Source organism: Stigmatopora argus, chromosome 16 (assembly GCF_051989625.1).
Source record: "Stigmatopora argus isolate UIUO_Sarg chromosome 16, RoL_Sarg_1.0, whole genome shotgun sequence".
Taxonomy (NCBI): domain Eukaryota; kingdom Metazoa; phylum Chordata; class Actinopteri; order Syngnathiformes; family Syngnathidae; genus Stigmatopora; species Stigmatopora argus.
Genome location: NC_135402.1, coordinates 13,247,806 through 13,264,231, shown reverse-complemented (window position 1 = coordinate 13,264,231; position 16,426 = coordinate 13,247,806). Strand labels below are relative to the sequence as shown.

The window sequence follows — 16,426 nt, the reverse complement described above, 5'->3', positions numbered from 1 at the left end:
ACAATGCACTCGCGTTAGCAAATTCCTCCGGTTTACAGTGCAGTTGAATCAAATGCGGAAGTAAGATGCGGAAGCCGTAGCGATGGTGTGAATTTTGAGGCACTTAAATTGGAAATTTGGTACTTTTCCAAAATGGTTGCTAAAAAAATTGACAATTTTTTTTTTTTTATTTCCGGAGTTTAGAGAGGTTGTCCGAAGCCTTGGAGTTTGCGTTGCTTGTCCGGGTAAACTCCAGAAATTCCGGAGAAGTTGGCAGCTTTGGATACCGTTTGTTAAAGCATTCATCAATCCTTGAAAACACATCATCAAAATCCAAGCATTTTACAAGGAGTTCAACAGTACCCAAGAGTAATGAAGGAAGTTAATATTTACGATTAATCTGTCAACTAATTTCATTGTTGATTATATGATTAATTTATGAATCGAGGCGCAAATGATTGCTGATGGTGAATGATCGTCGATTTGAAATTTGGTTTTGTACGCTAATATTTACAAGCTAGCAAAAGAAACTCAAATTCTCAGCAATGGTAACCATTTTTGTAGAAAATAAATTATTTGTACTCACTGTTCTCCTTTTTCTGGCGGAGCCCACGACTGATCCATAAGGTGGAAGAGCGAGTCAAAGTAGGCCAGAAAGAATTGCCAATCGTCAGGACTGTGAGCAGAGTGACAACATGACAACATTGTGAGGCCCAAACCAGTCATGGATAGTTCTAAATGGGTACAAATACAATTTTGGTTTGTCCTGTGAGGGGTCGCCACAGTAAATGAAATTTTTACGTCACTTGGTCCTTTGTAACATCCTCCCCTATACAGACGCTCCCCTACTTACAAACATTCGAGTTACGAACAACGGTACATACGAACATGACTGCGCATAGGTTTTTTTTTTTCCCAAGATGGTGCCGTCACGTGGAAGCCAGTGACAGTAGCTCTGTATATTCTTATGTTTTTCGTGTTTTACAGCCCTTCTATCGTTTTTTAAATTACATTTTAATATTTCTTAATACATTCTTCTTTACTTTACTTTGTACTTTATACTTTTTACTTTAACGTTTTTACAACTTTCTTTGTTCTGTGAGCCTGGCTTCTTTCGGCTACTTCTTGTAGTGCTTCTTTCTGCTGCTAATACCGACGCCTGGCGCTGTGAGAGCTCAGCTCACCCAGCATCCACCTTCCTCTGCCCAGTTCGTTGCAGTGTGTAAGTGCGTGAACGTATCTCCAGTGCGCAAAGAACATTTTTATCATTAAATATCTCGTGCATCCATTATTCAATATGGTTGGTGAAAAGCAAAAGGCTTCTAGTGAGGGTGGTAGTGCAAGGAAGAGACAAGCCATTTCATTTGAAACAAAAGTGGCAATAAAAAAGAAGCTTGATGCGGGTGAGAAAATGGTGAGCGTTGCACGGGCATACAACTTGAATCGTTCGACGATTGTTCATTAAATGTTTTTTTAGTACAAACCAATGCAGGTTACTTATACAAGCCTTAAACATACAAATGCACTTATATAAACCTTCAATATACTTATATAGGCCGTAAACATATTATAATACAAAATATAGCACTGAATCAACTTACGAACAAATTCAACTTATGAACAATCGCTCGGAACCTAACTCGTTCGTAAGTAGGGGAGCGTCTGTACCAGCTACTTCAATGTCCTCCCTCACTACATTTATGCATCTCCTAGGTCGACCTCCCGGCAGATCCACCCTCAACATCCTTCTACTGATATAATCCCTCCCTCTCCACTGGACATGACCAAGTTTGGTCTCTCTGGCTTTGTCTCCAAATCTCTTAATTCAGAATAATTCTCAGTTTGTCATCAATGCCCAGAAATCCTCATGTGAGGATAAAAGTGGTATAAATATGTAGTGCAATAACAACTTTGCAAGTTGTGAAGAGGTTTGGCCAAGAATATAAAGTGACCTCAAGGCACCTGAAAGTATTTTTCCATTTAGTTTATCCTCACCAGAGTTATAGAGATGTTGGAGCCTATCCCACCCAACTATGGGCCATAGAAAGGGAGACCCTGAATTGGTTGCCATTCAATCACAGGGCAAAATGAGACTGACAACCATTCACGGTCACACTCATACCTAGGGGCAATTTAAAGTGTTCAACCAGCCTACCATACATGTTTTTGGGATGTGGGAGGAAACCAGAATACCTGGAGAAAATCAATGCAGGCACATGGAGAACATGCAAATTCCACACAAGAAGATCAGAACCCACCGGGGATGAACCCTTCATCTCAGAACTGTGAAGGGGACGTGCTAGGCACTCGATCATGTGCCGGAACTATAACATAAATTTTCCATTTCTCTCCTACAGTTTATAGTCAGGGGTGACTTATAGTATGCGTCAATTCTAGTCTTCCATTTGAAGACAATTGGCAGTTGCCGCATTAAGTGGGCCCCGCTGGCCGTAAATTACGGTAAACAAGAGTTGAGTCCTACTTGTTGAGCAGAAGTTTGCGAGCCAGAGCGTTGCATTCTGGCCAGCGCTGTAGCCGCCGGTACAGCATCATGCACTTGCTCTCTCGACTCTGAAGCTCACTGGTCAGCTTTTCTGCGACGATAAAATACAAACAGGAAGCAGAGAAAAGAAGAAAAAAAATGTATTTCCATGATTACCGTATATACTCGCATATAAGCCGCTTTTGTCGGACAAAAAAATGATGACTGAATCGATGGTACGGCTTATATGCGCATAAAACACAACGATGACGTCACGACAAAAAATGGCGGTAATTTATTTCAAAATAAAGAAAAGATAAACAGATACAACGCTAAACAAAATGTATTTTGGTGTCTATGAATAAAATTCAAGGAAAAAATAAACCGTATCTTGCCTAAAACGTGAAAAAACACGTTCCCGTCACTGCTCGCTCGGGGCACGGCCATCTTACTGTAGTAAAACGTGCTCAGACTGGATTGGATTGGATTGGATAACTTTATTCATCCCGTATTCGGGAAATTTCGTTGTTCCAGTGGCAAGAGGGTGAGGATGCAGGAATAGGAAAGGCATTTTAGACATAAATAGATAGGTAATAAGTAGGTCAAGAAATAAATACATGAATAAATATATAATTAAATAAGCGTGTTGCTTAGGACATATATACATACATACATACACATAAATGTACATGCATGCATACGGTAGGTCTTAACACACAGCCATTTTTTTGTTAAAGAGCCTGACAGCTGATGGGAGGAAGGATCTGCGGAAGCGCTCCTTCCTGCAATGAGGGTGCCGCAGTCTATTGCTAAAGGAGCTTCGGAGGGACTCCACAGACTCATGCAGGGGGTGGGAGGTGCTGTCCATGATGGACATCATCCTGGTCAGCATCCTCCGCTCTCCCACTTCCTCCACAGAGTCCAAAGGACAGCCCAGAACAGAGCTGGCCCTCCTGACCAGCTTATTCAGCCTGGCCAGACGTGAGTACACTTGTGTCTGCTATCGCTCGCTCGGGGCGCCGCCATTTTACCGTAGGTACGTGCTCTGACCATAGCATTTACCATGTCAGCACATCACAATAGTTACGGCTGATCGAAGGTCTTGCAGTCGATCATTAAAATATAAACCTTGATACCTGCGTAATGTGTATGCTATTATTGCACCCAGAGACTTGGTGAACACTACGTATAGCGCTATGGGCATATTTCCTGGTTGTGCGTACGTTACTTCATTTTTTAATTTGTCTACGTGCAAACACCACCCTCCCTGTCGGAACACAAAAAGGAAACAACGGTACATTTGTGATTTTAAAATAAAACAATATTCCGCTTTGATTTTTTTTGTCTTTTTATTTCTTGTTCGAAAGTAACAACTATTGCAAACCATCGGGAAAAAAAATCGAAATATTTCGACATTAGAAGCAATTTGGCCGTCACATCTTAAACTTCTGTTAAGAAAATTGTAATTTATGTCATTAAAAAGCATCGGGTTCTCATCAAGATAGACTTATTTCTTTTTTCAAATTGAATAATTTGATATTTTGCATTTACAAAGACAGGCATATGAACTTATATTGACCCTAATAATATGCCTTTGATTCATCCAGTACCTCAGAAATACCACGTGTGATGATTTTTCTCAAGATTTTCTCTTCAAAGTAACACATTTGTACACCATATTAAAACCATAAATATGGAGGTGAAAATTGAGAATCAGGGGGCGGCTTATATGCGAGAAATTATAAAATTCAACAATTTTAAGGTAATTTTATGGATGCGGCTTATAATCGCAGGCAGCTTATGTGCAAGTAAATACGGTACCTCCTAGTGGACCTTTGATGACTTCCAGAGCTTCTTGATATTTTCCCAAGCGCTCCAGGATCATGTAGTAGAGCTGTACCTACAGTCGCACATCACACCAACTTTGAATTAACGAAAATAATATCCACAAAGGTTTTGGGACAAAAAAAGTCAGGGTTTGTACACCATTCTCCATGCCCAAATTTAGTTAACTTTTTAAATATTTTCAAGACCAAGCAATCCTAACCAGTTTTTCCCTGTGTGCGGTCGTTTAGTCGCCGGTCTTTTGGTCGCCGTCTTTTGGTCGCCGGACTTTTGGTCGTGGTCTTTTGGTCGCCCGGACCCAAACAACGGGCGACCAAAAGACCGGCGACCAAACGACCGAGTACCGTTTTTCCCAATACCATTAAAAACTCATCATTCTCACACGCATGCAAACATCTTCCAAAATCTAAGTTTGAAGGATTTTTAAAGACTCGGGACAGGGATAGTTTTAACCACTTATCCTCACAAGGGCCACGAGGGACACCCCGAATTAGTGGCCAACCAATCGCAGGGCACAAGGAGACAGACAACCATTCTAGAAGATCACACTCATACCTAGTGGCAATTTAGAATTATCATCCAGCCTGCCCTGGATGTTTTGGGGATGTGGGAGGAAACCGAAGTATCTGGAGGAGACCCACACACGCCCAGGGGAGAAGATGCAAACTCCACACAGTGAGGACCAACCTGGGATCGAACCCACGACCCCCGAACTGTGAGGCTGACACGCCATCCATTGTCAAATTAAAAATAATTAAATAATCTCATAGGTTATTTGCAGTTTGATTTATTGTGTATTCTGGTGTGTTTTGAATTGTTTTCTCGTGACTTGGATTTGCTTTATTAGAAATACTTTTCCTGGTATTATGATTAGAATAGACTGGAAAATGTCATAGTTGTGCACTTTACCATTGATTTCTAGTTAGAAATAGGAATTTTTAATGTTTGATAAAGAAATACATACTTCTAATTGTTGAATACTGTGTTTTTCAAACAAAAATAATGCATATTTTAAATAAGTATAATGAAAATGTTGCACTTCATCTAAACATTAAAGCTGATGTAAACAAAGTAAAATTGGATAAATTGTTGGATTGTGAAAAAGTAGACTTAACAAGCCTGATAAATTTGAATGAATAATTTTTTTTAAATAGGGATACGTATTAAGGCTTTAAAATGTGGTAAAAATGGATTGTTCTGTCAGTGCTAGGATTCTACACGCGTGTCCATGCCTTTTCTGAACAGCTTATATACAGTGGGGCAAATAAGTATTTATTCAACCACCAATTGTGGAAGTTATCCTACTTGAAAAGATTAGAGATGCCTGTAATTGTCAACATGGGTAAACCTCAACCATGAGAGACAGAATGTGGGAAAATATATATATCACATTGTTTGATTTTTAAAGAATTTATTTCCAAATTAGAGTGGAAAATAAGTATTTGGTCACCTACAAACAATCAAGATTTCTGGCTGTCAAAGAGGTCTAACTTCTTCTAACGATGTCTCCACTCGTTACCTGTACTAATAGCATCTGTTTTAACTCATTATCGGTACATAAGACACCTGTCCACAACCTCAGTCTCTCACACTCCAAACTCCACTAAGGCCAAGACCAAAGAGCTGTCGAAGGACACCAGAGACAAAATTGTAGACCTGCCTCAGGCTGGGAAGACTGAATCTGCAATGTGTAAAACGCGTGGTGTAAAGAAATCAACTGTGGGAGCAATTATTAGAAAATGGAAGACATACAAGACCACTGATAATCTCCCTTGATCTGGGGCTCCATGCAAGATCTCATCCCGTGGCGACAAAATGATAACGAGAACGCTGAGCAATAGTGAATGACCTACAGAGAGCTGGGACCACAGTAACAAAGGCTACTATAATTAACACAATGCGCCGCCAGGGACTCAAATCCTGCACTGCCAGACGTGTCCCCCTGCTAAAGTCAGTACACATCCAGGCCCGTCTGCGGTTCGCTAGAGAGCATTTGGATGATACAGAAAAGGACTGGGAGAATGTGTTATGGTCAGATGAAACCAAAATAGAACTTTTTGGTAGAAACACAGGTTCTCGTGTTTGGAGGAGAAAGAATACTGAATTGCATCCGAAGAACACCATACACACTGAAGCATGGGGGTGGAAACATCATGCTTTCGGGGTGTTTTTCTGCAAAGGGACCAGGACGACTAAAGGAAAGAATGGGGGCCATGTATCGAGAGATTTTGAGTGAAAATCTCCTTTCATCAGCAAGGACATTGACGATGAGACATGGCTGGGTCTTTCAGCATGACAATGATCCCAAACACACAGCCAGGGCAACAAAGGAGTGGCTTCCTAAGAAGCATTTCAAGGTCCTGGAGTTGCCTAGTCCATCTCCAGATCTCAACCCCAAAGAAAATCTGTGGAGGGAGTTGAAAGTCTGTGTTGCCCAACAACAGCCCTAAAACATCGCTGCTCTAGAAGAGATCTGCATGGAGGAATGGGCCAATGGGTGTGAGTCTGCATGGTTGTCTGTCTCCTTGCGCCCTGCGATCGGCTGGCCACCGATTCAGGACTTCCCCCGCCTCTGGCCCGGAGTCAGCTGGGATAGGCTCCAGCACCCCCTGCGACCCTAATGAGGATAAAGCAGTTCAGAAAATAAATGAATGAATAAAATAACGGAAAATGAATGCATTTACTTTTTGGGGGGTTTCGTAACTTTGATCTTTTTGCAGATAAAAAGTTTTCGTAACCTGAAAATTTCATACCTAGAGGCATTCGTAAGTAGAGGTATGACTACTAATAATATACTAAACCACAGCAAGCCTACATTTAAATACATCTTTATTTGTGTACCTTACGTTTGATTCGACTCCATTTTCACTCATTTAATAGATCTTTTTAGACAGGATGTTCAGATCTGCCTAAGACCTCAAGGCATTTTCAAGTACATTAATACCTCGATTATCGCGGTTAATGGGGGCTCGACCCCACCCCCGCAAAATGTGAAAATCTGCGAAGTAGAGTCACCCCTATTAATTTTTTTATTTTGTATTTAATCCTTCAGTGCTAAGTAGCAAGAGTGGCTTCTGGTTACAAGTTTCAGCGTGGATTTTAAAATTTTTATGAACTTTTTTTTTTTTTTTTTAAATAAGCCGCCTCGTGGTGTTGAGGTTCACTCGCCTGATTTCGTTGCGGGCGGACGCGGACTGCATTTCCGCAGGCGGCGGTATGATTGGGTGTTTGTGTCTCTGTGCGCCCTACAACTGACTGGCGACCAGTCTAGGGTATAGTATGCCTTTCGCCGGAAGACCGCTGGGTTAGGCCCCAGCAAGCCCAGCAACCCTTTCGAGGATGGGCAGTTTGGAAGATGAATGAATGAATACAATTTTTTTTTTTAAAAATCCACAGAAAAAGACATCAGCGATGTAGTGAAGCAGCGATAACCGAAGCGCAAAGTGGCGAGGTGCCTCTGTATGTTACACAAGCATGTTTCAAACCTAGAAAACAACAATAAACCCCAAGCATTCAAGGATTTTTAACACCCGTACGAACACTTCACAATTGTTATTTTTCAGGATATTTATTGCAACTCCAGAAATTTTTGAGGGGAAAGTACTTTTTGTAATTATAAGCTTTTTAATTTTTGAATTATTTCTTTTGGGGAAAAAGGGAAATAAAATGTTGATATTGATTTTTTTTTAATTTGTTAACTTTGTTTCAATTTTTATTGAAAATATTTTTGGGGAAATGTTTGGAATTTTAAAATGGAAAAAAATGTAAATAAGGTTCAACGTTACGATTCAGACTTCGCTGGTTCACACGTTGACCGATTAATGTTGCAATACAGTAATGCCTTGACATACAAGTGCCTTGACATACGAGCAATTTGAGATATGAGTAAAAATTTACCTTGATACGAGACAAATTTTGATATACGAGCATACAGCCAGGTGTGGCCGACGCGAGAGGCTGTTTTTGAGAACAGCATGGGCACCGTCTTTCTCGGCGCAACTCCCTCGTGTAAATATCTCTACGAGCACTGGGCGGAGCGTTGCATTTTTTTGTGTTTTTTTTTTCCCCGTTAGTCAGTACAGAATAAAGGGAACAACAATGTACGTGTGCCGGAGCTTGCTCCCCAATACGAGAGAACTAGTTCAATGTGGCAAATGGTCATGTGTTATCCTATTGTGAGGACATTTGTGTGCATCATTTCTGGAATATTTTGAAGGGAAGACAAAAGCAAACAACCCCCGCTTCGTTCCTTTTAAAAACTCCAGCTGAAAGCCAGGGTGGGGGAGGGGCAAATAGAGCCAGGCCGGCCGGCAGAAAGTTAAAAAAAATTAAAACAAAATTCGAATTGGGTTTAGTGTTAGGTTAGATTAAACTTATTTTTGAGTGTGTCTGTATCGTAATCAAAGTCCATTTAAATTTGTTTATGTTTTGAGCGTGTTGCCGTGCCAAAAGTCCCTCTCTGTTCCTCTCTCTCCAGTCCGCGAAATCTGTCTAATTTTAGTAGTATTAAACATCATAACCACTAGTTATTTGTGACTCTGTTAATAGATGGCGAATTAGAAGAAATAAAAATGTTTTTCATTCAAATATCCATTGTAATATCCTGTTTTTGGTGTTTTTTTCCAGAGGGTTGGAACGAATTAATTTGTATTTAGTTCATTTCTATGCGAAACGTTGATTTGAGATACGAGTAAATTGACAAACGAGCTCAGTCCCTGAACGCATAAAGCTTGTATCGCAAGGTACCACTGTACTTTTGTTCGGGCCACTGAGATTTCAACCTTGGAAGTGTCCCAACTCTCACCTCTGCTTCTGCTTCAATTTTGTTCTCTTTGACCATCTTCTCCACCATGCGTTCAGCCAGGGGGAGGAACATGGTTTGGGAAAGTTTTTCATCCTGTGCCGAGATGGCCTGAAGGACATCGTTATGGCATTCAAAGAAAAATTCTGGTGATGCACAGTGAAGATGACAAGGTTACACGTACCTGCATGACTAGACTCATGACAGACCAGAAGTAGTAGGGATTCTTGGGGACGATTTTGTACAAGGCCATTCCTGCCTGAAGGATGAAAGAGGAAAAGACGCCATTCAAATCTAACTTTTTTTTCTGGCAATAAGCCCCTACCATTTTCTCACCCTTGCAACACAGCGACTAACTCATTCACTGCCAGCCTATTCAAAGCTAATGGTCATGTTTGATTGCCAATAAGAATTATTTCAATTCCACTGAACAAAGATAGCTGTCATGTGGAATCAGATCATCCTTCTGCTGTAAATTGAAATGTATTTGCCGTTTAGTTGGCTAGTATAGTTGACCGTATTTGCGCGCATATAAGCCGCCCGCACGTATAAGCCGCACCGATAAAATTGTTTAATTTTACAATTTCCCGCATATAAGCCGACCCCTGATTCACAATTTTCACCTCCATATTCATGGTTTTAATAGGGAGTACAAATGTGTTATTTTAAAGGGAAAATCTACAGAAAAATCTTCGCACGTGGTAATTCTGAGATACTGTATGAATCAAAAGCACATTATGAGGGTCAATTAAGTCCACACTCTCAGTAATAGGCATCTGAGCAAGGTCGGGGCTATTGGATTGGATAACTTTATTCATCCCGTATTCGGGAAATTTCATTGTGACAGTGGCAAGAGGAAAGGCATAGTTATAAGTTAGACAGTACAGTCGCAAAGGCCGCAGAACAACAAAGCAAAAGCAAAAGCATGTAACCATGATATAGATGCAGAATCCTGAGCTCCCGCCGAGGTGGAAGCCTCGCCACTACTCTGGAATGCAGAAGATTGTGCTGCCATCTTGGTGAACTTAAATAGTTTACGCCTTTCCCAACTCGATACAAAATGAGAACTTCCCTTTTTTGGCATAACTGGTGAAAATGACGAAGCAAACGTATGTAAAGTATGCAAAAAAGGAATGTATAATATACAGTGGTACCTCGACATACGAGTGCCCCGACATACGAGCAATTTAAGATACGAGTAAAATTTTGAGCAAATATTTATCTTGAGATACGAGACAAATTTTGATATACGAGCAGACAGCGGAGACGAGAGGCTGCTCATAAGAACATCATGGGCACTGTCTCTCTCCCCGCAATTCCCTCGTGTAATGTCTCTGTGGTCGCAACTCCGTTGTGTAATGTCTCTGCGAGCACTGGGCAGAGCGTTGCATTTTTTTCAGTTTTTTTTTTTTCCATTGGTCAGTGCGAATGACGTATATACTAATTCTCGTTGGCAAGTGGTCATGCGTTATCCTATTGTGAGGACATTTGTGTGCATAATTTTGGGAATCTTTTGAAGGGAATACAAAAGCAAACAACCCTCGATAGTCTGAAAGCCAGGGTGGAGGCGGGGCAAATAGAGCCAACCCGGCTGGGAGAAGAAAGGTATAAAATTTTAAAACAAAATTAGAATTAAGTTTAGTGTAAGGTTGGATGAAAATTATTTTTGAGTGTGTCTGCATCGTAATCAAAGTTCATTTAAATTTGTTTATGTTATGTTACGAGCGCGTTGCCGTGCAAAAAGACAAAAAATATAATATGACAAAAATAAATACTCACAACAGTGGTGCTGTTGCGTAGTTCATGCAACTAACTTCAAGCGGAAAAAACTGAGCGGGAGCACTCCAGTGTGCACTGAAGAAAGTATGGATTTTGGAATCGTCACAGAGTGTAATGCTTAAAACCACCGCAAGAGAGCAGCAAGCTAATGTATTTCTGCTAAGGCATACTCATCAATAATACTTGCAAATGCTCAAAGCTTGAGTTTAACCCTTGGAGAAGGTAAAGAAATTCAATCACTCGTCTATTAGGATTCGACAGCCGTTTCTGGCCACCATAATATCAACTCTCTAGGATGCAGGTTTTGGACAAAATTAGTGTGGGAATGTTAACGTAAAACATCCACCTATCAATAAATCACGCTTTATCTATTCCTGCTCCCCGAAACACTTTTTTTTCCCTGTCGTGACGGAAACACTCGGCGAGACACGATGGTGCAGGACGCGCTGACCCAAGACGCCTTTCCACATCATTTACAAAGGTCAACTTGGGAAGAATATCCGCCAGCGAGTTTCCAGGTGCACACACACATCCATCCGTACATCACGCTTTATAAGGATTAGAGAATAGATAAAGCGTGATTTATGGATGGGAGGATGTTTTATAACTCCCGTCATGACAGGAAAAAAAAGTGTTCCGGGGAGCACCTAGAAACTCGCTGGCGGACCAATCAGACACGCGGTGCGTTTAGGGCACATCATGTAAAAACAACAATTCATACATCAACTCTGCTTTCAGCTGTAACAAATAAAAGTTGAGTTTACACACTTAGAGAAGGTGCATCACTTGTCTATTAGGATCTGACAGCTGTTTCTGGTCACCAAAAGATTAAACTCTCTACGTTGCACGGTTTGGAAAAACGTAGCGAGAGCATCTTAACATACACACACAGCCATAAATCACGCCTTATAAGGATTATAGACTAAGTCTCTGGGTGCAATAGCATGGGATATACATTACGCAGGTATCAAGGCTGATATTTAAACGATCGACCACAAGACCTTCGATCAGCGTTAACAACTATTGGAATGTGCTGACATGGTAAAAGCTACGAACACATCAAGTCTACTCGCGTCTGGCCAGTAAGAGCACATTTAACTAAGTAAGACGGCGGCACCCTAAATAAAATGGTGGCGCCCCTAGGTAAGATGGCGACACCCCTGGGCAAGCAGTGACAGGCACGAGTTATTTTCACATTTTATGCAACATACGTTTTGTTTCTTGAATTTCATTCATAGACGTCAAAATAAATTTTGTATAGCGTTTTATCTATTTATCTTTTCTCTATTTTGAAATAAATTACCGTATCGGCCGCATTGTCTTGCATCATGGTGTCATGGCGTTATAGTGTTATGGTGTTTTGTCCTTGTCATCTTGCAGTTTCGTGCATGTTGTCTTTTTATGCGCATATAAGCCCTCCCCTTGATACACTGATCATTCTTTTGTCTGACAAATGCGGCTTACAAGGGAGTAAATATGGTATCATTAGTACTGTGATCCTTCACCATTTTGCGGCTTTAGTACATTGGGGTGTATGTATAAGTATAAAGAAGTTCATAAAAAGTCATAATTCACACTGAAACTAACAGGCCGAGAAGGATGACATCTTGCCATTTCCTGGTTTCTTTGGATTAAATATCGAATACAGAGATACCTTGCTACTTTGCGCTTCGGTTGTCGCTGCTTCACTGCATCGCAGACTTTTTTCTGGGGATTTTTTATATTAATTCATTCATCTTCCATACCACCCATCCTCCAAAGGGTTGCTGGAGCCTAACCGAGCTGTCTTCAGGCGAAAGGCAGACTACACCTAAGACTGGTCGCCAGTCAGTCATAGGGCACACAGAGAAACAAACGACCATCCGCACTCCCAATCATACCGCCGCTTGCGGGAATCGAGCCCGCGTCTGTCCGCAACGAAGTCAGGGGAGTGAACCTCTACACCACAGGGCGGCTTATTTTTGTATTTTTAAAATATATATATATATATTTTTAAGTTCAGAAAAATCTGAAAATCCACGCTGAAACTCGCAAGCGGAAGCAACTCCCGTCTTCCGCTTGCTACTAGGACTCAGCAATGAAGAATTTTATTTTATTTGTATTTTTTATTTTATTTTATATTTTTAAAAAGGGGTGACCCTACTTTGCGGATTTTCACTTTTACCGGGGGGTCCGACCCCCATATCACTGTAGTGTGCATTACCTGTGGAGACACACTACGCCGAGCCTATTCCAGCTTTGTTTGGATTTCGAATCGTCCGTGAACATGCCTCCAACGAGACCAAGGAAAAAATTAGACATGATGACAGTGACTGAAAATGTGACACTGCTATGCTAAAGACGTAGCACACCATTGCGGCACAAATAAAATCTACCGTGCGTGTTTTACTAAGAAAGAACCGGACATTTGGAAGATGACCACAATAGTGTGTTCCAAAGACACTAAACGAGTGGAAAACCACTATGAATTAAAAATAAATAAATAAAAATGAACATCGTAGATACGGTTGTGAACCTGCCATGACGAGTGTACGTCAACACACTCGGGCTAGCCACTAAGATTATTCAAGCGATTACTGTATACATCCATTCGATTTCCATCCAGCAAACCCTCCCATCTCAAATGTATTGGATATCAAATGCTTTCAAAGGCAGGCAATGAGTAAAATACAATTTGTTCATCTTACCAGGATGCCAGCAATGAGAGTGTATTACTAGTACAGTTGTGGTCAAAAGTTTACATACACTTGTGAAGAACATAATGTCATGGCCCTTTTGAGTTTCCAGTTATTTCTAGAACTCTGATTTTTCTCTGATAGAGTGATTGGAACAGATACTTCTTTGTCACAAAAAACATTCATGAAGTTTGGTTCTTTTATGACTTTATTATGGGTTAACAGAAAAAGTGATCAAATCTGCTGGGTCAAAAAATACATACAGCAACACGAATGAGCAATTTTGGTGACTTAGAAAGTTGTGTCAGTGAAATGAGCTTCATAGCATGACCTCTTAACTTCTTGTGAGTGACTACAGCTGGATGCAAACGCTACAAAGGGAAAGTCAAAGGAGCTCAGCATGGATCTGAAAATGTAAATCCTTGACTTGAACAAGTCAGAAAAGTCACTTGGAGCCATTTCAAAGCAGCTGCAGGTCCCAAGAGCAACAGTGCAAGCAATTGTTTGTAAGTATAAAGTGCATGGCACTGTTTTGTCACTGCCACGATCAGGAAGAAAACGCAAGCTATCACCTGCTGCTGAGAGAAAATTGGTCAGGAGGGTGAAGATTCAACCGAGAATCTCCAAAAAGCAGATCTGCCAAGAATTAGAAGCTGCTGGAACACAGGTGTCAGTGTCCACAGTCAAGCGTGTTTGGCATCTCCATGGACTGAGAGGCTGCCGTGTAAGAAGGAAGCCCTTGCTTCAAAAGCGGCACCTTAAGGCTCGACTGAAGTTTGCTGCTGATCACATGGACAAAGATAAGACCTTCTGGAGGAAAGTTCTGTGGTCAGACGAAACAAAAATCGAGCTGTTTGGCCACAATGCCAATATGTTTGGAGGAGAAAAGGTGAGGCCTTTAACCCCAAGTACACCATCCCTACCGTCAAGCACGGTGGTGGTAGTATTATGCTGTGGGGCTGTTTTGCTACCAATGGAACTGGTGCTTTACAGAGAGTAAATGAGATAGTGAAGAAGGAAGATTACCTTCAAATTCTTCAAGATAACCTAAAGTCATCAGCCCAAAGATTGGGTCTTGGGCGCAGTTGGGTGTTCCAACACAACAATGACCCCAAACACATCAAAAGTGGTAATGGAATGGCTAAATCAGGCTAGAACTAAGGTTTTTGAATGGCCTTCCCAAAGTCCTGACTTAAACCCCATTGAGAACTTGTGGACAATGCTGAAGAAACAAGTCCATGTCAGAAAGCCATCAAATTTAACTGTACTGCACCAATTCTGTCAAGAGTGGTCAAAGATTCAACCAGAAGCTTGTGGATAGCTACCAAAAGCGCCTAATTGAAGTGAAAATGGCCAAGGGACATGTTACCAAATATTAGCGCTGCTGTATGTATATTTTTGACCCAGCAGATGTGATCACTTTTTTCTGTTAACCGATAATAAAGTCATAAAAGAACCAAACTTCATGAATGTTTTTTGTGACAAAGAAGTACAGACGCTCCCCTACTTACGAACATTCAACTTACGAACAACGGTACATACGAACATGTCTGCAAATTGCGTTTAAGTCCAAAAACTTCTTTCCGCCGCTAATACCGACGCCTGGCGCTGTGAGAGCTCAGCTCACCCAGCATCTACCTTCTTCTTCGTTGCAATGCGGAAGTGCGTGAATGTATCTCCAGTGTGCAAAGAACCTTTTTCATTTGTATCATTAAATATCTCATGCATCCAATATTGAATATGGTTGGTAAAAAGCTAAAGGCTTCTATTGAGGGAGTTGCAAGGAAGAGGCAAGCCATTTCATTTGAAACGAGTGGCAATAATAACGAAGCTCGATGCGCGTGAGAGTGGTGAGCGTTTCACGGGCATTGAATCGTTTGACCGTCAGTACCATTTAAAAACAGAAAGATCGAGCAGCAGGACCCAAATATTGAACGTTGCACCAAGTTTGCAAATCAATTGAATGATGCCATACAGTGCTACCGCATCATTTATGATGGGGAAAAAAAAGAAGAAAACTGTGCAATCGTCATTAGGTCGCTTCTTTTGGCCAGTTTCTAATACATAAATCTCTCTCTCTCTCTCTACAGTACTGTACATATTCTCTCCATTTTATTAAATGTTTTTTTTTCAGTACAAACCAATGCGTGTTACTTATACAAGCCTAAAACACACAAATGCACTTATATAAACCTTCAATATACTTATATCGGCCTTAAACATAAATTATAATACAAAATATAGCACTGAATCAACTTACAAACAAATTCAACTTATGAACAATCGCTCGGAACCAATTGCGTTCGTAAGTAGGGGAGCGTCTGTATCTGTTCCAATCACTATCAGAGAAAAATCATAGTTGTAGAAATAACTGGAAACTCGAGAGCCATGACATTATGTTCTTCACAAGTGTATGTAAACTTTTGACCACAACTGTAAATGCCCAATTCAGTTGAACTGGGAGGGGAAGCAGGGCAGGAATGTTTCTTCATTTGCTGCAAGCCTTAGAACTTCAAATGGTTTGGACTCCTCCAATCATTGGCAACCAATGATTGGACTCCTCCAATCAATGGCAGCCAAAGTTATAAATAAAATGTGTTATTACTCTGGCCAGGATTCACTCTCAACCAATTTATCACTAGTAGATGTCATATTCATATTCAAGTGGGAGGGTGGAAGCAAATGAACATTTACCAAGATGGGGGTGCTCAGCGGCTTCAAGCTCTTCCTACCCGTGCACTTTTCACGGTTTGTTTTTTTCACTTGTTGTTCGTCAATACCGGACTTTAACATTATTATAACAGTTTAGACCTATAAAACATTGGTTATCAGCAGGAAATTACGATTTCTCGCGACTTACATTAC

At 40.9% G+C, this 16,426-nt stretch overlaps 1 protein-coding gene across 2 annotated transcripts in view; it reads right to left on the bottom strand.

Annotated features, from left to right (window-relative positions):
• Positions 1-16,426, bottom strand: part of naa25 (N-alpha-acetyltransferase 25, NatB auxiliary subunit) — a 109,162-nt gene that overhangs the window by 78,057 nt on the left and 14,679 nt on the right. The window contains exons 5-9 of one of the 2 annotated variants that reach the window (XM_077622185.1): positions 9,292-9,366; positions 9,111-9,218; positions 4,283-4,361; positions 2,462-2,573; positions 566-655 (exon numbers count right to left, since the gene is read on the bottom strand). In XM_077622185.1, coding sequence (XP_077478311.1) covers positions 566-655; positions 2,462-2,573; positions 4,283-4,361; positions 9,111-9,218; positions 9,292-9,366 — 464 coding nt within the window. The remainder of the gene's footprint in view (positions 1-565; positions 656-2,461; positions 2,574-4,282; positions 4,362-9,110; positions 9,219-9,291; positions 9,367-16,426) is intronic. The other variant, XM_077622186.1, reaches the window with a different exon arrangement.